General features: G+C 41.2%; 1 protein-coding gene across 1 annotated transcript in view; it reads left to right on the forward strand.

Annotated features, from left to right (window-relative positions):
• LOC104273109 (X-linked interleukin-1 receptor accessory protein-like 2) overlaps positions 1-26883 on the forward strand; it is a gene marked incomplete at its 3' end in the record, with an annotated part of 28786 nt that extends 1903 nt beyond the window's left edge. The window contains exons 2-4 of the mRNA XM_009868318.1: positions 4246-4524; positions 20530-20716; positions 26730-26883. Of these exons, the coding sequence (XP_009866620.1) occupies positions 4246-4524; positions 20530-20716; positions 26730-26883 (620 nt within the window). The remainder of the gene's footprint in view (positions 1-4245; positions 4525-20529; positions 20717-26729) is intronic.
• Between the last annotated feature and the right edge of the window lie 230 nt (positions 26884-27113).

Here is a 27113-nt window from a genome sequence, read left to right on the forward strand (position 1 = left end):
TAGATGATCTCTAGAGGTCCCTTCCAACCCCGAACATTCTGTGATTCTGTGACCCTTTGTGACAATCATGTCCAACCCACGCAAGCAATGAGGGTGTGTGCTGCGATGCAGGCTGGGTTCCATTTTCTCCAGAACCAAGATCTGAAAATACCAAGTTGCCTAAAATTTGCATCCCATTTTGGACTTCCTTAATGGAGCGCATCTATTGTTGCTATGTGTCTGCAAACCGTGAGCATGATGGATATCGGCTCCTGAACTCTGCTGTTCTCTGTGCTTAATACATAAATAAAAATCAAATTCCACTATCAGAGGAATGTTTGGGTTTTTTTATTCTGACTATGTATTTGCAGTCACAAGCATTGCTTGCTTTGTGGAGCAATAACTTTAATACATTAGCTAGTATTTTTTTTTAAATTATTTATTTGTAGATTATTTCAATTTAAAGTGAGATTTTCAGGTAACAAGGTAGGCAAACATGTTTAACAATGCCATGATATAAATTGCTGTAGGTGACAGATCTCTACAAAAATTATTACAGGCATATTTGCAATGCAGAAATTTATTTCTATGACAGCAAGCAGAAAGACAAATTACTCAGAGACTATGTACATGCTCTTCTATAATTGCTCATAAATTATTATGGTTCATGTTAAAATGCATCTAGACTCCCAAGACAACTAGATTAATTTAAAACAAGAATAATGGGAAATTGCCAGGAAATCTTGGGGAAGGAGGTGCAGTACACACATTGGGTGATTGCTAATGTAAAAGAACAGTAAATTATTGGCAGCCAGCTTAATCTATAATTTACTTAATAATTTTGAAACCTTCATTTTTGGTTTGCTTAGGTTGCATTGGCTTGGATAGACAAGTGGGATGGGCACAGCGGGCCCCCACCACGATTCACTGCTGCTGCTTCCTTGCCCACGGGGGATGCATCGGGACCCTCTCCCTATTTCCATGTAGGAAATAGGGTTGAATTTAGTCAGTTAGGTCAGAAGTTATGCTAATGAGGTGCAGAGACTGACAGGTAGGTGGGCAAAATTCTTTTTCTTAGGAAGTTGGGTGCAAAGTGGGACAGCGTTTCTATAATCCTCTTAATGCTCCAGATTTTAGACAAGTATTTGAAATAATTGTCTTGTCTGAAACATACCCACGATAAATAGCATTTAATTTGACCGGGCTTTCAGTCAGGCACTTATTAAGGATCAGCTAATTATTTGGTAGCCGAGAAAAGCTGTATATACATTTAATTATATTAAAGTGCCTCTCTCTAATGCCATTATTTTTCTTTTCTTACCACCATGATTATATTACGTATTGAGAGCCAGCCCAACAAAAAAGACAGCAAACTTTGTTCTTGATAATGGAGTGCTAAACCTCCACCTAAGCAGCTCCAGTCATTTGTAATGACAGCTTGGAGAATACTCCAAATGAATCTCACAATTCTCATGCTTCAGTGACTGACAGCGCGGCAAGAGGAAAAATTCCAGCTTCCACGTGAGCGCGGGGAGCCTGACCTAGATTTTCGCCTCTACAGCTTCGTAAGAGGAAACATTCTTGGCTGTGTATTCAAGAGAAAAAAAGAGTAAGGGGAAAAAGTCATCTCCTGTTTGATTAGTCTTCCTTCATTAAATAAGATTTAGTCAAGGTGCTTTGTGAGACTTCTCCCCTCGGCAGATGTGACAACCCTGTTACGAATGGTTGCCTCATTCCCTGTGTGCCCTCCTGGCTGTGATTCCCGCCTCTCGCCCTGCCGCGGGGAGCGATGGGCAGGCAGCCTGCTGCACCTTCCCCTCCCTGACGCTCGCTCACTGGGTCGGGGTGAGCCACACCGCTGGCTCCTGAAATTCTGCCATTTGGATTCTGGCGTAAATCTCTTTTTTCTTTCTTTTCTTCTTTTGAGATGCAGGTGCTGGGCTGGGGTCAGGTCACTGGCCCCATGGTCTTGGTCTCCACCGGGGGCAGCTGGAGACGGGTTTTCGCCACTTTAATGTGCTGTAAATCAGCATTCAAATGTTCCACCGTGTTTCATGTACTCCAGCAGTTGTAGTATTGAAAATAAAATAGTAGAGAAGTGCACACTAGAAGGGAGAAGAGATTTTCAAACAGAAGTGGCAGATGAGACACACTGAGTGACAGAGAGGGCAGCTTAGTGTTCCTCTGAGCTGTGCTTTGACAAGTGGTTTGGTGTGAATATGGGAGAAATTTTATGGGAAGCAGAGGCATTTGCAGCCTCTGGAGCTGGATTTCTGTATTGGGTCAGTACCGAAGTCTGTAACTCTTCCTAATTGTGACTCTACTCTGTGAAATAAATGAAAAAGTGGCACCTTCCTGCTTGACCCACAAGCTTTCCATGTGTGTCTGAATGTCAGTTATTCTCTACTGTGATTTAACTTTGCTGAACCAGCACGAATTTGAAAGCATTAGGTGACGTGATGGGATTAGATTGACAGAAGATTGACAGCATTAATTAGATCAGCTGAATTAGTTTGGATCTAAATTCTGGTTCTGGCTACCCCTATTCATTCCAGTTTACACCCCTACCTAGGTTTTTGTGACTTTGCTAAAACCCAGGAGGAAGGGTGCCTTTGAGAATACCTGTATGTCCTGGAGAACAGGGATGAGCCATCTGGAGAGCTCAGCGCTGCCTTTCACACCCCTTGCTGGGAGAAGGCGGCTGCTGAGCTTTGCCCTGCTCTTTAATTGTGAGCTCACACCAGCCTAAGGAGCAGGGCTTAAAACAAGAGCAGGGCTTTTGTGAGGAAGCTCTGCACGGAACGCATTGATACCTGCTCGATGTTAAAGCCTTCAAAGCCTCATATATAAAATAATTTATGATGTCAGAACAGGTTTTAATTGAAAAGTGGATTTGGAGGGATTTGTAGGACTGGGAGAGTTGGGTTCTTTTTCCAGCTCTGCTGCTGTCTGTCACACCAGTGCAGAGGAAGGTGAATGTGGGGTTTCGTGGGGTCCTGGCCGGAGCCTGTGGCAGAGAGCGTGGCAAAGAGTGGCAGTGTGCAGCTTTGGTCGTGGTGAAAGATCCTATAAACCTGGAGGGGGTGCACTGAAAACAAATCCGTCAGTACATGAATTTCAAGCAATGATTATCCAAACTGGTCCTGGTCTGTGTGGCACTGGGCGATGGGAGGGAGAACACAGAGAAAGAAGTGATGGTGCAGCAAGGAAGAGAAGGGAAGTCACTGAATTACTGTGAGCCTTTCGTTTTGGGTCATTAGCAGTAGCCATTAAAAGCAAGAAGAAACGAGTTTTAATTTAAATCAGCAGGATATTTCAGCAAAATGAGAATGGAAGTGAAAATGCAAATTAATAAAAAAATTGTGCATGTGTAACTTCAGGTGAATGTTTTGGAGCTTTATAAAACTGCGGTTTACAAGTGAAGTTGTTTTTACTACAAGTTATTACATGGAAGTTTATGTATCAGAAATATATGAAGGTGGTCAGTGTCCATAGGTTTAAAATATGGTTCAGGAGCATGGCTCATGGGGTTGCAGTACAATTATAGCTGATTTACTGCGCTGGGAAAAATAAAAACCTTCCATTTATTAGAGTTAGATTTGAAGGATTCAAGAGAAGCCTTTACAGTCTTTTTCTTTGGTTATATTCTTGGTTGACTTTCAGGCTTCTAGGTTTTTTTAGCCATAAAAAAGATTGAATTAAAACGTTTCTGATAAGTGAGGGGGGAGTCACATATTTGCATGTGTGCATGCTCTAGAATTATATTATAACTAAGATGATTTAAAATAATGGGAGAAGAAATTGTGGGGAGAAGTATTCTTTTATTAAACTGGCTGACATGTTCGTTTTTAAAGTGAAGTATCAAGAAAGTGTTTCAAAAGTTTTTTGCTGAACAGAACATCAAAAGATCCCTTTTCATATTTGTGCATTTGCTATATTAAGCTTGATTGCATAGGTAGCAAATATTTAAGGTGAAAACACTTGGTTTATTTATTAAAGAAGTAGTAGTTTGGGGATGTAAGTAATGGTATCTAAAGAAATGGAATTGAGCAGGCCCAATGTGCTCTGTTTATTGCCTCAGCATTAGCATCTACATGCAGCTAAAATAAAAAAAAAAAAAATAAAACCCTTTAATAGCTGCTTCAGGCTATTCACATTGCTATAAAACCAAGGTTCTTCTAATTCATTGCATTGCATTTCACAAGCTGCCTTTCACTATCTTGAAAAAATATTCTGTATCTAATATTTTTTTATTATTGTTTTGCTTTCAGTTGATGGTTGCATTGACTGGTCAGTGGATCTCAAGACATACATGGCTTTGGCAGGTGAACCAGTCCGAGTGAAATGTGCCCTTTTCTACAGCTATATCAGAACTAATTATAGCATGGCCCAAAGCACAGGTCTTAGACTTATGTGGTACAAAAACAAAGGAGATTTAGAAGAACCCATTATATTTTCTGAAGTTAGGATGAGCAAGGATGAAGATTCAATATGGTTTCACTCGGTTGAGTTGCAAGACAGTGGGTTCTACACCTGTGTTCTAAGGTGGGTATTGTGTTAAAGTCTGACTAAGAATGTATAGAGTGTCCTGGTTAAAACAAAATGTTTAAATTTAGCTCTCAGGATTGAGATATTCTTCCAGTTAATGCATATTCATTATTTTTATTCTTGTAATTATATATGTCACATAATGCTTTGTCTCAAAATTAATTTCCCTAGTAATTATAGTTGCCTCTTCCAATACCTATAATTAAACATGTGCTTTCACTTAATTACTTTTTTTTTTAAGAGCAACATCTGCAAGTTCTCAGTTTGCCATAAAGCTTCAGAACTGGATACTTCTTAAATCATGAAATATTTTGGCTAAGTAATGCTCCTTTTCAAATCCTCTGAGTTATTCAAGAGTTAGACACAGATTGAATTTTTCCGATGGGGCTAGGCCATGGGGAGTTACAGTTCTGTCTAGTTTTGAAGAAATGTTTATTTTAATATGCAGTTATGATTTGTCATGTATTTAAGCAGACCTTGTTTGGTCTTGAAATGTGTGTCTCAGAAGTATTTTGGAACTGTTGGATGAGCCTTAAATTAAGCATGTGCTGGAGCTTGTGATTTCCATCATGTGGATGTTGATGTCAGCTCTATGCCTAAAATGAGAAGGTAAAAATGAGAACTCTTTAAGAATGAATGAATAAATATTTCTTAAATGATGCAGTTTTGAATTGAGAGGAATTTACAGATGCTTAATAGGATTCAGTTTTAAACTATTTTGAGAGAGTCAAGCTTGCTTCGTCGTCTCCTGGTCCATACTGAAATTATACACAAGTTTGATGTATGTAATATCACATATTTCCAGCAAAATAACAACACTGTTCAAAGCTTGGAATTTGCCCTTTCTCTGTCTTTGCTATGTCTTGCTGCCTTGTCTCAGCTGCCTTTGTCCATTTTGATCTGAAAAATGCTGCTAAAATCAAAGATTGTGCTGTGGTTCATGATGGTTTGTCCTGGGGACCAACGTCCAGTTCAACTGTCAGATGCATCTGCCAAACTCACTGTCGAGTCTGTGTTGCAGCCTTTGGAGTTAATTGTTCTTTTATTAGCTGCTCTGTCACAGGTTTGGTGTGATGTGAACTGGGTGATTTTGAAACATTACGGGAAGATGGTGATTTACATGTTTCAAGGGAGCTATACTTTTTCCATAAGAAGTCACTGTTGTGATAATCGAGTTACTACTTTAATACCCTGAAAATTCTAATGTGAATCCTATGGGAACAAGGAAGAATTGATCTTGGAACAAATTCTGGGACATACTTTTTTTCTGGGAAATTTCAAAACTCTTTGCTCGTTTACATGACAAAGTAGTTCTCATAACAAATGGGCAAATGATTAAATAATTCACCCATTCTCCTCATTTTCAAGTAAAAACTATATGGCATGCTTCTTGGAAGACATTACACAGCAATAAGATCTTTCTTGTCAATTATGCAATTTTGCTGCTCTGGACAGAACTTTCTTATATAATTACAGATATTTTTGCCTTTTCCAGATTTATGTTAGAGTGCAGAATATTAGAAGTATTGGTTACATGTAAAAGACCAGATTTCTTCCTTTACTGAGTTAATTTTTCCTTCCAAAAATTTGGCAATGTATCCTTGCTGTTATTGTTTATGAAATCAAAGGTGACTTAGAATAGCTGAGAAAATAGTAATTTATTTTAATTTCATTTAAAATGGTCTAGATGTAATGTTCTGAAATATGATCTCAGTTTTGTGGTAGACTATCCACACCATTAACTGTGTGATTTCAGCTTTATTAATCCATTTTATGTGGAGAGGGATAAGCAGATGTTTGCGTTTTAGTCATTAAGCAGGCTCACCTGCTTTGTGAGAATTGAGAGGTCACAAATGAGAGCAGTTATTCTAGAATATAAATTTATTTTATAGAAACATTAACAATTTTTGTTACAAATGCCTCCTTTTGTAGATGGAATTAATAGAGACTGGTAGAGAATCAGTGCAGTGGAAATGAAGAGGTGACTGTGCCCATCAGTGCGCAACACATGGTTTAGGGTTGTGTACGCGATTGAGACTTTCGGTTTGGCAGCTGAATGAAAAAAAAATGGGGAGGAAAATGCTTTTGATTCAACATAAAGTTAGAACTTCTCAAGTTTTTCCTCCACAAAGAAGCAATTCAAATCTAAATTGATGTCTTTCTAGCCACTCACCAAGGATGTGGGAGGTCAGGATGCCCATGAGCCAGCAATGTGCCCTCATGGCCAAGAAGGCCAATGGCATCCTGTGGTGTGTTAGAAGGGGAGTAGCTGGTAGGTCGGGAGAGGTCCTCCTCCCCCTCTACTCTGCTCTAGTGAGGCCACATCTGGAATATTGTGTCCAGTTCTGGGCCCCTCAGCTCAAGAGAGAAGGGAACTGCTGGAGAGAGTCCAGCACAGAGTCACAGAGGTGATGAAGGGAGTGGAACATCTCCCTTATGAGGAAAGGCTGAAGGAGCTGGGTCTCTTTAGCTTGGAAAAGACGAGGCTGAGGGGTGACCTTGTTAATGTTTATAAATATGTCAAGGGGGAGTGTCAGGAGGACAGAGCCAGGCTCTTTTCAGCAACATCCAATGACAGGACAAGGGGTGGCATACAAGCTGGAACATAGGAGGTTCCACAGAAACATTAGAAAAAGCTTTTTCCCTGTGAGGGTGACAGAGCCCTGGCACAGGCTGCCCAGGGAGGTTGTGGAGTCTCCTTCTCTGGAGACATTCAAAACCCGCCTGGACGCGTTCCTGTGTGACCTGCTCTGGGTGATCCTGCTCTGGCACGGGGGCTGGACTAAATGATCTTTGGAGGTCCCTTCCAACCCCTGACATTCTGTGATTCTGTGAAGTCCTGGTACAGTTCCCGGTGCTGACCAAAGGGTGGGAACCCATGTTTCCGTGTCCCAGTGGCCAGAACGTTCAAGCACATCAAGACTCCTTAGAACTGTTTTGTCTGAAATTCATACTTGAGGTGGGACGATCTTCTCTGGTAGAAGGGAATTGAACACCAAGGGGTTTTAGCAAATTGTACATAAAGGATGTCACAGGCAATAGTGAGAGCTATACTAATTCATGCTCCAGCAACTCGTTATTTTTTCCCCAGTCAAAACAACATGGCAAATAAGAAAACTATGGGGAAGGTGACAACTGCACATTTCACTGAATTTCCTGTTGAAAAAGTTCTTCACAATTCTAAAAACCCCACAACCCTGTTTTTGAAGAAGCTGCATTTTCTGATTGCTCACGGGTGCTTGTGGGATCAAGGCATTAGTGTCTTAGAAGCAATTGGAAGGAATTTTTCTTAGGCTGCTTTAAAAGAGTGCGTATGAGCAGGCGAAGGATAGGCTGATATGACTGATCTGGAGATGGGTAAAAATTAGATATGTCAGCGAATTCTTTCTTATACAGAATTGTCATTTTGATAATCATAATGTCTGTTTTGTAAATGAACCTGTAATACTGAATGCAATTAAGGAGTATTAGAGCAGCCTTAATGAAAGAGATTGCTTCTCCAGGCTGAGGAGGTCTGATACCATAATGTAAAAATTGCCTCTCCTTTATTAACTAATTCGACATTGTTCTATAGGCAGATGTGGATGTGTGTGTGTAACAGGAGGAAATTATTGTTGCATTAAAACTTACTTTGCTCACAATACTTTTTGACATTGAGCTAACACTCAGATATGAACTGAAGTGCGATGGTTTACTCCAGTGTTGAGCATGGCTGCAGCATATTAAGGGGTCTTGATTTTGCAAGAACTTTTAGAAGAGTGCAGAGTTGAGCTGTGGTAGCTAGTCCATGGATCCATGGATCTGCTCTGTTCTAGGTGCCTTTTCTGTGGCAAATCAGGGATCCAGTGACATCTGAAAGGGATCCTGACTAATGGATAGATGCGTGTTTTGTTACAGTTCCCAGATAAGTGCTGGGATATTTGTATCCTGACTTTACTGCCCAGTATGGAAGTGGTTGGTTCTGGAGGTCCTTTTGGAGTACAGGCTCTGAATATGCCTTTAATCGTACAGCACTCACCAGTGCTACTTCCACATAAAGCTTTCAGCGTTTCTGTTGCAGAGGTTTAGTGTTCTGGGATTTTTGGAAACTGAAACAGATCTCACTGCATAAGGTGGCCCTAAAGTTCTGAGTATGTAAGTCATTTGCCCGATCATCTGCTGATTTTTGCACCCTGAACAAAGGTGTTTCTTTTCTGCATTAAAAGCCTCTGGTTTTTAAAGAGACAATAAGAACTGGGCCTACTTAGATCTTTTTAAACTGATGAAAGAAGAGAAGATGAGCTATGGGAAAAATCTCAGCAAAATTTAGGTGCACATTTGCCCTCAATAAGGGTCTGCTCCTGGAGCCCTTTCTTTCTAACCGATCCCAACTCTGAAATACACTGAAGTGCTGAATAAACGCTTTGTGAGCAAGATCAGTGAAACGTTGGTGTATATTTGCTTCTAATTAACTATTGGTGAAATAAAATAACTCAATTCCTATAATGTGGATCAGGTGGGTACAAAGCCTTGAGGGCGTGCAGGGAAAGCAGGAGGTGCAGGCTCGTGGCTGCCAGACTGGCTCACAGAGCTAAGCCTGGGTTTTTGTACGGGCTGCAGAACAACAAGGGAGTGAGGGCCTCGAATGCTTATGAAGCAGTAAGCCTGCAGATCTTTAATGCCAGCATTTGATGCCAGGGAACTGCCAACAAATCAAGTCAGGAAATCTGCGTATCCCTCTTCCCTTACTTGGTCCCTGTCTGCACAGTTCTTAATGGAGAGCAGCATTGCTATGGACATGCACAGAAGAATCGAGCCTCTGCTGAGCAATTGGTCCAATATCAAGATACTACTTTCTGAGCAGTAATAAAATAGACCAATACTAGAGTTTAAGCCTTCCAGCTTCTGAATGTCTGTGGAGCGCATACTGAGCAAATCAAAATCAGATTTAGACAGCCTGGAGGCGCTGTCAGTAAAAAAACTTCATTTGTGGTGTAACTTTTGTGCTCTCACTTCAGTGGCTGTTGGGTGGGACTGAGGAACTTTTTTCAGATGCCTACAGCCTGGACTGCAGCTTGCACCCGACATCCCGGGAGAAGTTGCACCACTTTTCTGTGCACTGGAAATCTGGCTTCCAAGCAAAAGAATTTTCATGCCGAAACAGAGACCAACGAGGAAAGCTGGGCTAAATCACAATCTGAAAATATGTAGGGGTAATGTTGTTTTCTCTGCAGCCAACTCTTGTGGCTCTTATGATATGTGTTTTAATACATTCACTTTGTTGATGGCAGTATCTTGCTATTACTGAATTTCCATTTTCAGGTGCTTTGGCTTTATTCACTGCTGAGTTGTTCATGACAAGGGGTTTGTATCTCAAATCCCTTCGAATGCAGTGTTGTAACTCCAGTTTAGTCATAGAATACCTCCTCCCATGTGCTTCACTGGCAAGTGCTTTCTTTTCGCATAGACTTATTCTGAAAACATCCAGAGATGATACTTTCTAGTGGGTCAATGTTTTAATCTTCGAATATCCAAGAGGAACACATCTAAGTAGTGGACGAATTACACATTGGATAGTTACCTCTTAGACTTGCACACTGTTACATGATCAGCTTTCACGGCTGTGCTGTCCCAGGGATGTCTGTTGGAGCCAGCTAAATTTCACACTTGGAGCAAGTGCATGGATTGAGCACAGCATTGTCTTCCCAGGCTCTGTATGACACTAACGTTAAATGTCACGCGTTGAAAGTGTGTGACGTTTTCCACATTAAAAGTGACTGATTCTGTATAAACAAAATCATGTGATATATGGTATTCAATACTTGAATACAGTGTTAGGCTGGATACAATATAAAGTCAGTATGATTCATGATGAAATAAAATTTAACTTACTGACTTACACTGTTTTGGCATTATCAAAATGCAGGGCAAAGTAGAATGAGAATGCTTCTACATTTCTTTCTAAAATTGTGTAAAAAATGATGGTGCTTCTGCAAATCATTTTGATGACATTGTCTGTATTGAGAGAAATCAGTTCTGTCTGTTCTTTTGACACTTACACTTGCAGAAAAACAAAGATTTGTTTCCTTTCCCCAGTGATATGTATATTTCTGCTCACTCACCCTCCTTCTCCAGAGCTTGAAATGAGAAAATATCCATCCTCTGTCTTTCTGAAAGCCAGTGTTTACTGTTGATGAGAAGCTGTGGGAACAGTCAGGGTTTCAAGCAGAAATGCCCACGTTGCTGTATGATTGGAAAGCATCCAACAACTTTCCTGTTGCATCAGCATGCACAAGAATTAAAATATCATGTATCCTTCAGTTTTCCTGATAGTAAAATCCCAGCTTCAGATACCTTTAAAATGACTGACATTACTTTCCAGTCCCTACAAGTAGCCATAGCAAAAGCTCCATGTGCTGCAGAGCCTCAGTAATGTTTCAGCTCATTGTCAGTGGTTGCTCATGGAAGAAGTGTCCTCCCTGGTGGGCTTCAAACCTTGCCTGGTGGAAAGAAAGGGCACAGTGTGGGGTGACTGCTTTCTCATGCAGTCAGCTTTGCATGCAGGAGGCAGAATGCCAAGATGCCATCCTCTCTCCAACATGTCAGGGATTTTTCTTTTCCCTTCTTTCTCCTAATAAAAATGTAGGAGAATGTGCCTACTGCCCAGGTACCACTCCTGTTGAAACCCACATCGAGCCAGCTGTAACTATAACGTGTCAGTAGACAATGTCGTAGATAGACCAACGGAAGGTTTCCTGAGGAAATCCATCATCCCCAAAGTACAATGTGACAGAATCGTGGGGAGTTAAACTGGTGTTCGGTTAAGTGATCCTGGAGGATAATTTATTCTTTTCTGGCAGACACCTGAGGGAAGACACGGCCAGGAGGATTCAGCTGCAGAACTCAAAAAGTTTTCATTGCAAATCGGAATAAGAACATTCCCTTCATGATGCTTCATGATGGTATTCCTTGTATGCCCCTAAGAGATAATAATTGATCCAATGGCTGATGTGCTCAGTTGCCCTTATGCAAACTGAGAGGGGCTTGCCTTTCCTCATTGCATCTACAAAGTAGGACTTGCATGAATGAAGAAGGATTTGCTTCACAGTTTTTACTCCCTGAGGCAAAAAAATCAGTGAGGTTTAGCAATGTGATCAAGTCTAATGGGTATCCAGAAGGCAGCTTTTCTGTGCTAGGTGTCTAATAAAAAAAAGCATAGAGGAGTAGCTACACTAACTCACACACTGTGTGGTTTGGAGGAAATAAATGAGAAAGTGTTCAGTGCTCTCAGAAGCAGGGTATTGGAAATACTAAATTATTGGAAGAGGATTTCTTAATACTTGCCTGGGAGCAGTTGTCCCTGTGCCTCAGATTTATGTCATTTGTAATGTGGCTTTTCAGTAAGACAAATATAATTTAACTGTGATCTCCAAAGTTCTAATAGAAAATTATTAGGAAATAAATGAAAAGGGCTTAGTCATTTGCAGTAGCAAACTTCAGGGCAAATTGCTGCTTTGTAATTCTTAGGGGCAAGGAAGAAATTTTCCCTGAGAGCAAACCCAGCCAATTACAGGATTTCTTCGGCTGGAGCAGGATGTGCTGAGGCTGATAGAGACCAGATAGTTCATTAACTTAGGTGTGATATGCTGAGATGACTTGATGTTCTTTTGGCTTCAGCACTTCTTCTGTGTTCTGTATTATATTTTCATTTCTAATAGTTAGCATTTTTTTAAAGACTTAGAAGCCCCACAAAACCAAGCAACATTGTTGACCTGTATGATTCAAATTAAACGCTAGAAGATTTTCTCTCTGTGCCTGAGTAGTCTCTGTTGGAATGACTGACTGATGATGTCTTTGTTTTTCAGTCACTTTTGTCACGATGCAGAGGTCAGCAGGACCAGTGCATGTGTGTGTGAAGGCAGCCACATAAGAAATAACTCCTCCTGACCCTTAACCGTGTGCAAATCAGGCCGACTGCAAAATACTGTTCTCCGAGAGACTTAAGAAACATGATAATAGAGATTGTGCCTGAATTTTCAAATCACCCTTGCTGCTACGGGCTGTATCCCTGACTGTACTAGGCACGTCCTGACATTTTTGTGTCACATCTCCCCTTTAATAAGGATATTAGCTGAAATCCAACTTTAAACTTAGATCTAAACTTTGATGAGGGAAATCCAGCTGTGCGATACTCTGCCCAACCACCAGATCTGAACATCTTTTCTTCTCTGTCCCCATATCTAGGAAGCTTGAAAATTCCCTAATCAAGGCTAAACTCCCAGTGAGGAGTCTGGGTCTTGCTTTCAAGTGTCTCTGGTGAGAACTATATTCCTGATGGCTGACTTGAGGAGACATCCTCGATTGTGTTTTTCAAGCTGTCATTAATGCAATAATTTAAAAATTATCTTTCATTGACTTTGCTCAGAAGTTTTTTTTTCTTTTGAATAGTGATGGTATAGCCTTTCTTCCTGGTAAAACTTGGGCCTCGGGGACACGTAGTATGTTTTAGTCAAGTTTGGAGTGTTGTCTTGTTTCTAGTGAGTGTTGTGTAGCGATTGAATCTTATGAGAAAAGAAGTACCGAAAGAATAAAAATTCTTAGAGTGATGGGTTACCTCAACACTTTTTCTACTTGAAGAGAATGGGGCCTTGAACAGTACCTGTGTCTAGATTCACAATGCAGGTCTCTGTTGAAGGATCGAAGGAAGGAGAGATAATGTAGAAATATTTGATTTATAACATCATATTGTTTTAGCACTTAATTTTCTGAGATCGTACTTCCATGGTGTTGTTCTCTTTTACTAGTAAGATCTTAAAAACCAGTCAGACATTAAGTGAGAGGTAATGTGGGATTAGGATTTCTCACTGTCTTGCATAGGGGTTGGTATTAGAATTACAGTTGTAATAGCAGTGAGCAAGCAAAATACAAGACGGGAATGTTTGGGATTGTGTCAGCCAAGGTGTGACACACACAAGCTCCAGAATCACTGCGCCTCTTGGCCAGTGGTTCAAGGAACAACTACAGCAATGCCAGCAATCTGCTGAGTTGTTCCTCTTTGGGCATTGCTCTCTCACTTGACAAACTGAAAAGAAGAAGAAATCCAGAAACTTTGAAGGATCTAACCTCTGAGAGTGATTTACACCACAAGCTGGAGTTTGATCTTTTCCAGACAATGACCCCAAACATGTAGCCACTGAGAAATAAGTTAGCACTTGGATGAATCCTTGGAAGAGTAAGTAATAAGCCATTTGGTTTTAGGAAATATGTTACGTTAGTGTGATCTGAACAATGATAAGATAGAACTCATTTTTCTTTAAGCAGGTCATCTAACCATGACCTTGTTGATCTGAGCGAAAAATAAGCTCAGATACCAATGAAACTGCCTGATAACCATTATGTGAAGTGTAAAATTTAGACAGGAATACATTTATCAAATTCTCTTGAAGAGAGAGGAAAACAATCAAATGCTCAATTAAGTCTTAAGGCTGATAACAAAGCACATAGCACATTCTTAAGCAGCCAGGAGTGGATCTGATAGTGCATTAATTGCTGTCGACCTTCAAATGGACAAAGCAGTTGCTGGTGTAGTTATTGCCGTTATTGCTTTAACTCAGAATGAGCAAAGATGATTGTAAGGGTTGCCCTGTACAGTCCTGCAAAATATTTCCATGAGCCAATGAAAATGTCATTAAAACAGACAGTGTTCAGGTACATCAAGAGGGATCTAAGTCTGAGTTGTGCTGTTCCCTGAGCAGTGCTTTGATAAATACACTTCCCACCTTTTGGTTCTACCACTGTAATCTTCATTCTAAGCCCAGAGTATTAGAATGTAATAAAACCCCCAATACTTAATGAAAAATGAACCTGCAAGGGAAAAAAAATAATATTCAAATCTACTTGTATAAGTATGCAATTCAAATGTAGGGATTTTTGTTGTTGTTGTTGAATAGATCTAAAATTCTCAACCACTTTGTTGCCTCTGTTCTCTTTAGGAGAAAATCGATAACTCCAGCAGGGGGTTTCCATGCATACGAGAGACAAAGTTGTTTTACTTGACTCTCACTTAGCAGAAGCACAGATGCCCAAATTTTTTTTTCCAAAGCTATGAATATTTTTTTCTAATCTGAATTCAGCCACAGAGCTGATGAATTGTCTTGAACTCAAACCAAGATGAAAAATAATTTAGAGATTACCACTTCAATTTCAGATGTCCTTCTTATCCGTTTCTTTATAGCCTTCCATTTTCCCTCTCGTCCTTCCTTCGAAGTCAAGCCAAACTCAGAATTTTACTTGCTTTTGTTTTGGGACCCTGCGTTTCCCTGTGGTTTTCTCTGGGATTCTAAGCTGGCTTCAGTTTGTGGTTCAGAGCTGGTTCCAGGTGGCCTGGGGATTGCCTTGCCACCAGAACAAAGGAAACTGCTTTGTGAACTCTGGCAAAGCTACACTCTTCTTCACATTTCCAGTCGAGAGAGTAGGCCTGGTTTATAACTCCCTTGAAACAGAGAATTACAAATCTTAGTTTCAGTGTGAAAACATAAAACAATTTTTTGGTCTTTGTACTATGGAGCGATTCTTCCTTTTTTTCTCTCTTCCTGTTCCCCGTAAGACTGCTGCTACCTCCTGTAGAAATGGAATCCATTGGAAAATGAAAATCCCCTGGAAAATGAATAGCTTGGAAACCTTTCAGAAAAGACAAATTATTAAAAAACATGCTTTCAGACTCATGGACTTATTTCCTTTACATATGTAAAATAGACTGGCTGCGGCCTGCCAAATTCATTTGGGTTCCAATATTCTCTGCTTCTATACAACTCTTCTTACCTGGCCTTACAATACTGAGATCACGACTGGAAGCCCTCCAGCATCTTCCCCATCCACATGGAAGATACTTCCTTTTTATTCCTTTCAACCACCAATTCTGACAGCAAAACTCTGGTTACCAGCTTTACTTCTGTGATCTATTGTTCTTGCATTCCGGCTTTCCCCATTCAACATATCCCTATAACCTTTCCTGCCGGTCTGCAAACTGCTGGCAGCACTGATCTCCCCCACCAAGCTCCATGACCATGTGCTGAGAGCAAAAGTGGATCCTCCTTTTTATAATTCATAGGCCATCTGTTTAGCTTTTAAATGAAGCAAAGCAATAAAGGTAGGATTCATGCTAGTCAGTCACCACACTTTTAGAACAACAACAAAATTTTAAAAAGACCCCTACCATAAACAAGTTAAATGGAGCTCATCAAGGAGAGCTCTCATGGACACAGAAGTCATGAAAACAATTGGAAGGAAAGAGCTGCATCGACAGCTCTCTGGGCTTTTTGAGGGACCTCTGTGGGTGAGTTCCCATCACCTCAGAGGCCGGCATGGTGGCCAACACCATAATGTTCCTGTCTATTTACCCAGGTGATAAAAGCAATGCTGTGGTGACCATTAACTGCTTTGTGATCCCCTTCCTGAGTTCTCCCTCAAGCTGTCACCTTCTAGGGGTGTGGTTGTGCCGCTGTACTCGGCACTGGTGAGGCCACACCTCGAGTCCTGTGTGCAGTTCTGGGCTCCACAGTACAGGAAGGACATCGAGGTGCTGGAGAAGGTACGGAGAAGGGCAACCAGAATGATCAGGGGACTGGAGGGTAAGTCTTATGAAGAGAGGCTGAGGGAGCTGGGGGTGTTCAGCCTGGAGGAGGCTGAGGGGAGACCTTATCACTTCCTACAAGTACCTGAAAGGCAGCTGTAGTGAGACGGGTGTTGGCCTCTTCTCCCCAGTGAACAGCGATAGGACAAGAGGGAATGGGTTCAAGTTGCACCAGGGGAAGTTTAGATTGGATATTAGGAAAAACTTCTTCACTGAAAGGGTGATGAAGCATTGGAATGGGTTGCCAAAGGAGGTGGTCGAGTCACCATCTCTGGACGTGTTTAAAAAACGGTTGGATGTGGCACTTCAGGAGTTGGTTTAGTGTTAGGGTGGTGTAGGGCTGTAGGTTGGCCTTCACGATCTTAAAGATCCTTTCCAACCTTTATGATTCTATGATTCTGTGATTCTATTCTAGAGAGCCCCTTTATGGCCCAGACCCCAAAAGGGAGGGAAGATGGCATGTTCCCATGTGCCAGTGAGACCAAGTGCACATTGTTCTGCAAGTTACACTTCAAATTACAAGTTTATTTCTGTGTAGATTCATCTACAAATTCCTGTGTAGAATGACTATGGTCAATTCCATGGCAATCTTCTGGTTAAAACGAAGGGAATGTTTCTTTTTAGGAAGCTCTGTCTCACAGCATCTGAGCAGAGAGAAAAATGCTAGCCATGAAAAAGTCAGCTCAGACCCATCGTGTGTTTAGAGGACTGAGCATTGAAACTCATACCATCCTGGGGAAAAGCTTGCCTAGCACAGCAAGGACTGGCTCACATCTACAAACTTCATCTCCTAGACTTCTGCTTCAACATTGAGAAAAAACAGTGAGGCTGATCAAACTGCTGCTTCCTTTTGCATGTGACTGAAATCTTTACCCTGAACTGAGTAGGTGAAAGGAAGGCTGCGACTTCATTCACTGGAATTCCTGCAGGAGCTGCCCTTTTCTGGGTTGCCAGCAGTAGTGCTGACGTGAGTGGCTGGTGAAGAAGCATTCATGAGGCTTTCAAGTCTCTAGCTGTTGGCTCAGTGAGGGCTTCGTCATCGTAGGCCTGAATAGATTTGTTGTCTCGGTCATGGAGTGTGAACAAAAGTGATAGTGCTCACCAGGCGCTTATTTTTCTCAATTCTACTCAATTCTAATTGTAGCTAATAAAAAGAATACTACATTTTTAGGTTGCGGTTCCAGGAAGCATTTTAAATAGAAGTAGCCTCCAGCACTGTTCAAAATACAATCTAAATAATGCAAGATTGTTAGCTGAAAATACAGCACTATTAAATAACACCAAGTAATGGACAGCTTGTTCAAAGTCGTTATTTTTGATTAGCCTGAACCATTGGTACTGGACATGTGTGGCCTTATTTGCACTCAGTAATATTTGTAGGCATTCAGAAAAGTTAAATAATCATTACTGATTAATTACTATTGATTTTACTGAGTAGTTGTGTCTATATTTTGTGGATTTTCAGTGCTGTATTAGGAAGCATTGAAACTTTACGAATATGTTTTATTTCCTTCCTACGAAGAAGACAATCCTTTTCAAAAGCCAGTAGTTTGGGAGAAAGTAGACTTGTGTTTCCTAAATCATAGAAGTACTTCTGAAAAGCCTGCCCAAAATGATGCTTTTTTTTTTTTTTCAGTCCAGAGAACTTGTGTTTCAGGTAAAATAATACGATTTGTGCAGTTTGTGGTGATGAGACTTTTTTTATAGCCTCTCAACTGAAACACATCATGGCAGTATTCAAAGAAAGCCGTTTCACTCTGAGGTGAGGGACAGAGGAAAAATATCCACCGATTTTATTACATAAATGTATGAGTGACATTTTGAAGAGAAAGGAGTGCTAAGGGGGAGATCTGTGGTTCTGCTGAATACATAACATGAACGATGGTGAAAGTGGGAGATTTCTGAAGGTTGCCTGTGGATTTGCCATGCAAATACCTCTTTCTGCAAATACCTGCTCATGGCACATCTTTAACAAGAAGCCCTTGGCATGGTGTTTTGTCAGCACTTGTTTAGTATGAAGCTTAGAGCTGTGATGAAGTGTCCGTATAGACTTTTCTATTTTCTTCCTAACTACAGGCTCACTTGACAGAATGACATGTTCAAACGTTGTGTGAGAAAAGATTTCTTACGGAGCATGTTGGATTTTATTGTTTTTAAAAAAAATTAAAAGCATTATCATGAGTCTAATTGGAGGGATTAAGCAGCCAGTATCATGGCAGGAACTAGACGATCTTTACGGTTTATTCCAAATTGAACTATTCCATGATTCTATGACTGATGCCAGGGTTTGACTGATGGATTGCTTTTCAGGTGCACAGGGCAGTTTTTGTCTGCTGTGCCACCATCTTGCTTCATCTGAACCAGCTTGTGATCACAGAATCAAAGAATCACAGAATGTCAGGGGTTGGAAGGGAGGTCTAGAGATCATCTAGTCCAGCCCCCCTGCCAGAGCGGGATCACCTACAGTAGATCGCACAGGAACGCATCCAGGTGGGTTTTGAATGTCTCCAGAGAAGGAGACTCCACAACCTTCCTGCGCAGCCTGTGCCAGGGCTCTGTCGCCCTCACAGTGAAAAAGTTTTTCCTAATATTTTTGTGGAGCTTGTATCCATTGCCCCTTCTCTTATCTTTGGACATCACTGAGCAGAGCCTGGCTCCATCCTCCTGACACTCCCCCTTGACATATTTATAAACATTTGTGAGGTCACCCCTCAGCCTCTTCTTCTCCACGCTAAGGAGACCCTGCTCCTTCAGCCTTTCCTCACCAGGGAGATGTTCCACTCCATCATCTTTGTGGCTCTGCGCTGGACTCTTTCAAGCAGAGCGATGGAAGAGGCAGTGGCGAAGCGGCAACATCTCCTGCAAGAGCTATCCACAACTCCCTTCGATGGGAGTAACCGGCAGGCACACAGGTTTTACTCTAGAATTTTTGGTTGTGAGGCAGTCAGTTAAAATGACGCATAATAGGAGGAAGAGCCTCATTATATTTTTGCTTGTACTTTGTAGCTTGCTCTGATCCCTAATGGTGAGCAGAAGCTGACAGCTGGTTTGCAGCAATCCTGTGCAAAGTGCAAATGCTTCACAGTAACACCATGACAGACACCAGTTTGAGAGGGTTTTATTAGGTGTCTGATAGCTCTGTTGAAGATGCAAGTCTGAAGGAGTTTCATTTAATCCTGTTTTCGTGATTGTGGAGCTGGTTGTGTTTATTCTACCCTGACGCTAAGAGAAACTAGGCGTAGCTCGTAGTCCACTCACCCAGATTTAACTCCATCAAGGATCTTTGTGATAGAGCAGGCAAAGGTTTAAAGTGCTAAGGAATTACGTTTTTCAAGACTTTAAGGCCAGCATGTATCCCTGTAACCACCAGTCTGACTTTACATGTATCTGCGCCGGGTGCCAGTGTGTGGAGTCTGACAGCGGGCCTCAGAGGTTCCAGTGGCCCCAGGGCAGGGCTGAGCCCCTCAGCGAGGCTGGTGGCGCCTGGGGAAAGGGCAAAACTGGGCAGTGAGGGGCTCGGGAGAAAGTGGCCCCGAGAGCCAGGCAGGGGGGATCCCAGCAGAGCAGAGGGGCGTGTGAGGGGGAAGGAGTGGCTGAGAGGAGCTGCTGTGAACAGATCACAACCCCTCACCCTCACCCCTGTGCCGCCTGGGAAGGAAGAAGAGGAAAAAAGGTGGTGAGGGGAATGTGGTTTAGCTTTTTTGCCTTTCTCACCATCCAAAATGATTTTAATTTGCAATTAATTAAAGTTGGAGTTTTTTCAAAGTCAAGTCTGTTTTGCCTGTGATGGTAACTGGGAAGTGAACTCCTTCTCTTTATCTTGACCCTGTTGAGGGGGAGCGATAAAGCCGCCGGGTGGGCTGCTGGCCCAGTCCAGGTTGACCCACCAGGTTCCTTCAGGAGGATGAAGCCTTCCTGCATGACGTACTTTAGTATCCAGCACATAACCCTTCCTCTCAAATGTATAGCACACTGCGTGCTGGAGAGAAATCTTCTGGCAGTGGGAGAGAAAGAGGGAGAGGGGAAGCGTGTGTAACACACAGAGAAAATGGGACAGTGCATCCTGAGCAGCTTGTGAGGTGCCAACAAGTTTTTGTGTTTGTAGACTTGTAGGCTCAAAATTGCTGCTGTGCTGGGTCAGATCACTTGTCGACAAAATTCCTCTGGGGTTCTTCATAGTAAATCAGAAATGAGCCTTTACATTGTCTTGTAATTTATCTGTGTTGGAAGTACACCGCGTGACAGTCGCTATTGGAATGTGTGGCTGAAACATTTGTGAAGATGAGAGCTTAACAAAGGAACTTATGGTGCTAAAAAAGAAAGTTACTGTACTGAGACAAAGATGGTAAAAAGGAGGTAGGATAAATGAAAATATCTGTCTGTCTCTGCAGAAACTCAACGTATTGCATGAAGGTGTCCATGTCCTTGACAGTAGCTGAAAACGAATCTGGGCTTTGCTACAACAGCAAGATCAGATATCTGGAAAAATCAGAAGTCACTAAGAGGAAGACAATCTTCTGTCCTGATATTGAGGATTACAAAACAGCCAGTCAAGAGCCAGATGTGGTGTGGTACAAGGTAACTATCGCTGTCTTCCTGCTATTCTGCTGAAACTATACAAAACTTCCTCTGTGTTCAGTCTGAGACTTAGAAATGGCCTTTTCTGAGCCTGCAGTCGTTTGTGACTTGTCAGGAGGACACTCTCCCGGTATTACAGAAGCAATCCTAAAGTGCAGGCAAAAGTGCCCAGCGTAGTCATTGCCCAGCCAAAATCAGCAACAGCGAGGATGTTCTGTGCAAGAGGTCGCATGACATTTCAAGAGCAGTGCCATGTTCCCAAACCACTCTGCCTCTGTACCGGTTTCTGCCTTGGTGAGATGCCTCCCTGCCTGAGACTGCCATGCATACAAAGGGAGGCAACCTTCACTGGAGCCAGAGGTGTGGCAGCACTGCCAGCAGTGCTACCCAATTAATTTTTATGAAGTCTATTGGGTAATTTCATCCAGGTTTGTTACCTTTTTTACTAAAGTCTGCTGGGTAGTTTCAGAGATGCATTTACTTTTACTGAGGTTCACTGAGTAACTTTACTGAGGTCTGTTAGTTTTAACTGAGGTCTGTTAGATACTTCTGCTTCTTGGCAGGTAACTTGGCTGGCTGTACCTTCTCCAAGCCCTGTCAAGTATCACACACCACTTTCAGCAGCAGATGTGTTTCTGTAGCTCTCAAGAAAACAGGAAAATAGCTGAAATATGGGCTGATAGGCAGACATCAAACACTAAGACCACAGCAAGATCTGGTGAATTTTATCTGTTGTCTGGACTTGGACTGAAGTTTCATATTTGAAAAACCCTCTGGTCTGAGTGCTGCAAGAAACAATAAAAGAGAATAAAGAACTGAGAGTAAGAGAGAACAAGAGATAGTTGGGCAAGAGGAACAGCTCAGTGGAGTCTGTGGAAAATAGAGGAAGACCTCAGTGGGGTCTGTGGAAAATAGAGTTTGAATTGTAGGGATAAAAGCAGAATGCATTTAAGACAAACTTGTTTCAGGAAATGAAGACAGAAACATGCAGACTAGTTAAATCCTAAATTTTGAGGGTTTGATTAGCCAGCCGTAATAATGTTCTTGAAAGACAGCTATTTTTCTGTGAAATAAATAATATATGCAGAGCTACAGATTTTTTTCCTCCTTAGCAGGTTGCATCAGAAAAGAGCAATTATAAAAGTTGTCATCTATTTCTATTTTTTTCAGAAATCTCACATGTTCTATCTTACAGTAATGTCTCCCATAACCCACTGTTAGTATAAACAAAGTTTTTCTTTCAGCCATTGACGCTGTTGCTCTCAGCATATGGGTGGATATCTTCAGTGCTGTTCATACATAAAATACATGTATTCAGTTAAGTCTGAAATATTGGAGGAAAGAAGGTACAAGAGAAAAGCTGTTCTGTGCCCTATCTACCTAGGTATTGTTGAACACCAGATCGCTGAAGATACCGTTTGGGTTTTTTTTGCCAGAGCACAGTGCAAAAATAGTCTGGCAGGAGTAATCTTCAGCTGTCACGGAGGAGAAATCTGTCTAAGGAGGATGCATGTACAAGCCCACATCAGTGATGCTTTGTGTTGACCAAGAAAGGGAACCGAAGAGTCTTTGTTGTGTGTACCCCCAGGTGTTATCTGGGTCACAACCCCAGGTTATGTGACACCAGGCTGGAGTGTCACAGGTCATCACTCTGGTGAAATGAAAAAGAATTGATGTGGTCGTACGATAACGGTGAGACTATCGAAGTTGACAACCTTTAGTCTGGCTTGATAAGGAAAAGAGACATTAGTGGAGTAACCTACTACATGTACCTCCTTATCCAAAATTAACAATAAGGTGCTATCAGTTCAGTTCTTAGACAGCACCTCTGTTGTCTGGACCTGAGGCAGGAAGCTCAGTCATGTGAAATGTCAGTATTAATGTTATGCAGAAGGTACGTGTGTCAGGTTATCCCTTGAAACTTAATCCTGAAACAGGGGGTTTGGAAAAATACTCTAGAGGATGTTATGGTACTAACTGTTGATAGAAGTCTGCCTATTCAGAGAAGCGTAAATCCAGTTTCTAGAAAATACATAATAACTTGGATTTCAAAATACTATGGGATGAGCAGAGTACTCAGGTAACCTCTGCAAACCGCAGTTTGGGACTTGAGCTGATGCTGTGTGAGGCAGCATGTGTAACAGAAAGCAGGTCCCTTCTCCCAAAGAAAGCTGTGAAGGGATATTCCACTCCAGGATCTGACTCTCACTTTCTGAAGAAGGCATCTGTTTCCACTCACAGCACACTGGATCCTCAAGTTTCTCCCCTCTACCTCTGTGACTGAGTTTGACATGTACCTGAAGGTGTCATCAGCCACCTTCTTGTGCAAATCTGCTCCAGAGGCAATTTCCTGCAATTCCACCGCAGGGCAATTCCTTTTTATTATGCTGAAATATTTAAAGGAGATTTTCATCCAGGGGGAGAGTGTAAGTCATCCACAATATAACAGCAGATAAATAAATATGAGGAAGTCCTCAGGGCTCCTTTATACCTTTGGCTGAAAAGAGAAATCTTTGTGTTCATGAGAACCTGCCAGTTCGCTGGTAGTCAGGGAGTTTGGGCTCGTGGCCGATGAAATGCCATCAGACAGGACAGTAACGGCGTGAGCCCACTGTGTGCAGGACTTGCCCTGCCTTCCAGAAGGCTTAATGTGGAGAGATTAATGAATCTGAGCCACTAATTGCATCAATTTACAGGGAGTTAACTGTAATTTAAACACACTCTTAAAATAATTATGCCTGAATAGATTTCCACATGCACACGGGATAAGTAATAAAACATTTGCTGTGAGGATTTGTTTTAACAGTAGTATGAACTTCACTTCTGGCTAGAATTACACTGCATGAAATATTTTTCTTTACAGATTTCCACAATTAACACCGCTGATATCCACACTGCTCTGTTATGCCTGTTAGAACTGTTTTGACAAGAAGTATAAGGATTTTTCTTTAAATAAATGTATGTGTCAAGGCATCATTGACTGAATAGGATTTAACAGGCGGAGGAAAAAGGTGTATTACAGCTAGAATGTGGAGTCTTAATCCATTTCCACCATCTATTTTCTACTACTAGGTTAAAGGGAGGGCTGTGAAAGCAATCAGAATGTCAGGTCAAGGACAGGTAGTTGTTATCTGTGCTACACGAAATACAAAATTTCAAGGAAGAGAAAAAGAAATAATAATACCATACAACTTAATTATTGGGGGGAAAAAACCACAAATATTTAAGATGTCTAAGGAGAATAAATAGGCTAGAAAAAGTAACTTTCAGATTCTTCTAGCAGGTGAACATGTTGCAAAAGCAGGAAAGCAATTATTTGGTTAAAAAGCAACAATTTTACAGTTGAGTGCTTACATTTTTAGAGAAATTAGCACACCTCTGACAGTAAAGACTAGATTGCTTTCACAATATGAAGACTAGTTAGTTTTTTCTTACTGTTTTTTTCTCTCAGCCATTTTTTTTTTGGCTCAAAATACAAATTACTACAATTTTCTAGCTTCTCTCTTTTGCTGCTTTTAGGTTTGTGTATTGAACTAGTCTATAAAAAAATAGGCAGAATAAAACAGGCTTTTTCAACACGTTTAGAAAGCCTGCATAGTCAGTAGGAGAAAAATTACTTAGCTAAAATTTGGAAAAGAAAGGCTTATGAATAATTGTTAATATGAAGTCTTTTAAGTAGATACAAAAAGAAACAATTAGGAAATTAATGTTACAATTCCAACAGAACAGTTCCTCTCTGTAAACCTACAATAGCACAAACATGGTCTGTGTTAAATCATTAATCTCTGTAGTAGCAAAGATGTCACTCTTCTTATTGCAAACATGTAGTATATAAAAATATAAAACATGTGAAAATGTATCTTCTATCTCTTTGTTCCCACGGTTTTTAAAATAAAATAGAAAAATGTACAACAGGTAACGTATGAGCAGGTCTCTCAGTGCGGCACTGAAAGGGTGCATGCCTGAGATATGCTTACTCTGTGTAGTGTTGAAATTGTATTTCTGCTAATGTGGGATTGAATGGAACTGAATTTTATTCTTCCCTCAGTGTTCAGATTTAGTTACTCTAAGTAGGTGGTTGATGTACCTTTAAATAGGACTGAAAAACTGACTGCAAATCAGAAAGGATTTAATGGCATTTTCTGGCTCAGATCTGTGTCCTGCTCGAGTCTCAAGCGATGACAGTGGAACTTAGTAACAAAAATAAGCTCTGAGTCTTAGCACAGCAGATAGGATCTGGATTCTGTCACCAGCGTTAGCTAAAGTTCATGTGCAAGACAAGATTATGCTTTCCTTACAACTGCATTTTGGAAACAGAAAGATAACCTGAACACTGTTACCTGCAGTAATACCACACACATTCAGAATCTGAAATCTTGCCACGCTGGCACTGACTTTGCCTTGCTAGGGGTAGGGATAAATGCTTCAGGGCTCCATTTTCAAGTGCAAGGCCAGAAGCTCACAGTCCCATCTTTTTATTTCTTTGTTATTACCCTTTAATTTGGAATCAGAGAATCATTAAGTTGGGAAAAAAGATCATCAAGTCCAAATGTCAACCCAATGCTACCCTGATCACACGGCAAGGTGCCGCATCTCCGTGTTTTTTGAACACCTCCAGGGATGGCGACTCCACCGCTTCTTTGGGCAGCCTGTCGTTACGAATTTGGAATGTGTTTGGCGTCCCATGACAAAAATTATGTTTGTATTGTTCTGATCTCTTGCTGTCATACAATGCATTTGCATGTCAATATATTTTCTTGTCTGCTTGTTTTCTTAAGAGAAAGCTTTGTTCTGTTGCTTGCTCTATTTCTGACACTGCTGTTGCAGATGAGTAGAAAATGGACCAAAGGTCTGGGCTATTTACACAAATCTCTGAAGTTGCTGAGCCTGATGTAACTGTTGTGAGATTGTTCGTTGCAATCTGAGAGCTTGTTCCACTTTACCACCTCGAGAGAGGCAACAGAGGGGCATTAAAGGTACTCGGGCCATATGTTGCTGTGTGTGCTCTGGGTGCGGAATTAGCCCGAGCCCCCAAAGCTGTCGGGAGTACGGTGTGCTTTAGAGAACTGAGAAAAACGTGATTTTGTTTGCAGGCAGAACAGGCTTGATGTTAAAGTGTTTGAGAGACAAGGAATATATAATCTTAAGCTACCAATTTAAAGAGATGGTGATGAGTTTGTGCCTGTGCTTGCAGTTCAGAGCATTCCAAGAGGTGTTCAATTACGAGTGCCATTAGCATGGAAGGTGACTGATCTGGCTGCAGGGATACAGTGCACTGTATCACACACTGTACGGAAGGACTAAACTGCTTTTACAGCAGTTCATAGCAATGAACCTAAATCTGCCAAATAACAGCTGCGGTCTGCCTGGCAAAGTCAGGGAGAGTTGCAGGCTGTCGTTACCATGTGCTCCATTAGAGGATGCACCTGGGGGTGCTGCTGCACAGAGCCCAGTGATGGGAAAAGGCTGAATCAAAGCTCAGCAGGTGCCAGAGAAGCCAATGATAGGAAACAAGACTATAAGGAATCCAGGCTTCCTAAATTCTCTTGCTCACAGAACTGCTGCTGTTCTTCCTGTTTCCTTCTGTTGGTAAATGGTTCTAGCCTGAGAGTGTGTGTGAAGTTAGTCTCCAGGCTAACTCTTAACGGATGTTGCCCTTGCTCCCTTCAAAAAGAGATGCATTTTAATGGTCTGTCCTAAAGTAATGGTCTTGGCAATTGTTTGTCATGAAAAGAAGATGCTTAACCATTGCTTCAGGGCACTACGTATTAAACATGGCCCATATGATACAGTGGGAATTACTGAACCTTAAAAACATTTCTGTTTAATTTCTGTCTTCAAGTTAATTCCAGTTTTAGATCTCTCTGCTTTCTGAAATTATATTTTAATTTGAATTGCAAAATATATTGAAATGGTTCTTTACTAATGTATACTACTAAAAATCTGATCTGGCAACATTGTCTTATGTCATACAAGTCAGGTAATTCTGACAATGTATTTTTTTTTTCTGCAGGAATGTAAGCCCAAAATGTGGAGGAGCATTGTAATTCAAAAGGGAAATACTCTTTTAATACAAGAGGTCCAGGAAGAAGATGGAGGAAATTATACCTGTGAACTAAAGTTTGAAGGCAAGCTTATACGAAGAACAGTTGAATTGAAGGTTACTGGTAAGAATCTTTGTTCTATGCCAATAGAAAAAATGAAGCTTTGAAGTAATAAAAAAGAAATGTTTTCACATGTCAGTGAATCTGTTTGATAGAAGTAAGTCCAAGCCAAATCCCAGTAGCTGAGCAGTCCCGAACTGGGGGAAATTTATATTAAAATCTTATAAAATTCCACAGAAGACTACTGCAGTCTTTTGCTCTGTGCAGAACCTAGAAATGCTGGTTATAAAACA

The sequence above is a fragment of the Apaloderma vittatum genome, unplaced genomic scaffold (genome assembly GCF_000703405.1).
Source record: "Apaloderma vittatum isolate BGI_N311 unplaced genomic scaffold, ASM70340v1 scaffold11214, whole genome shotgun sequence".
NCBI lineage: Eukaryota > Metazoa > Chordata > Aves > Trogoniformes > Trogonidae > Apaloderma > Apaloderma vittatum.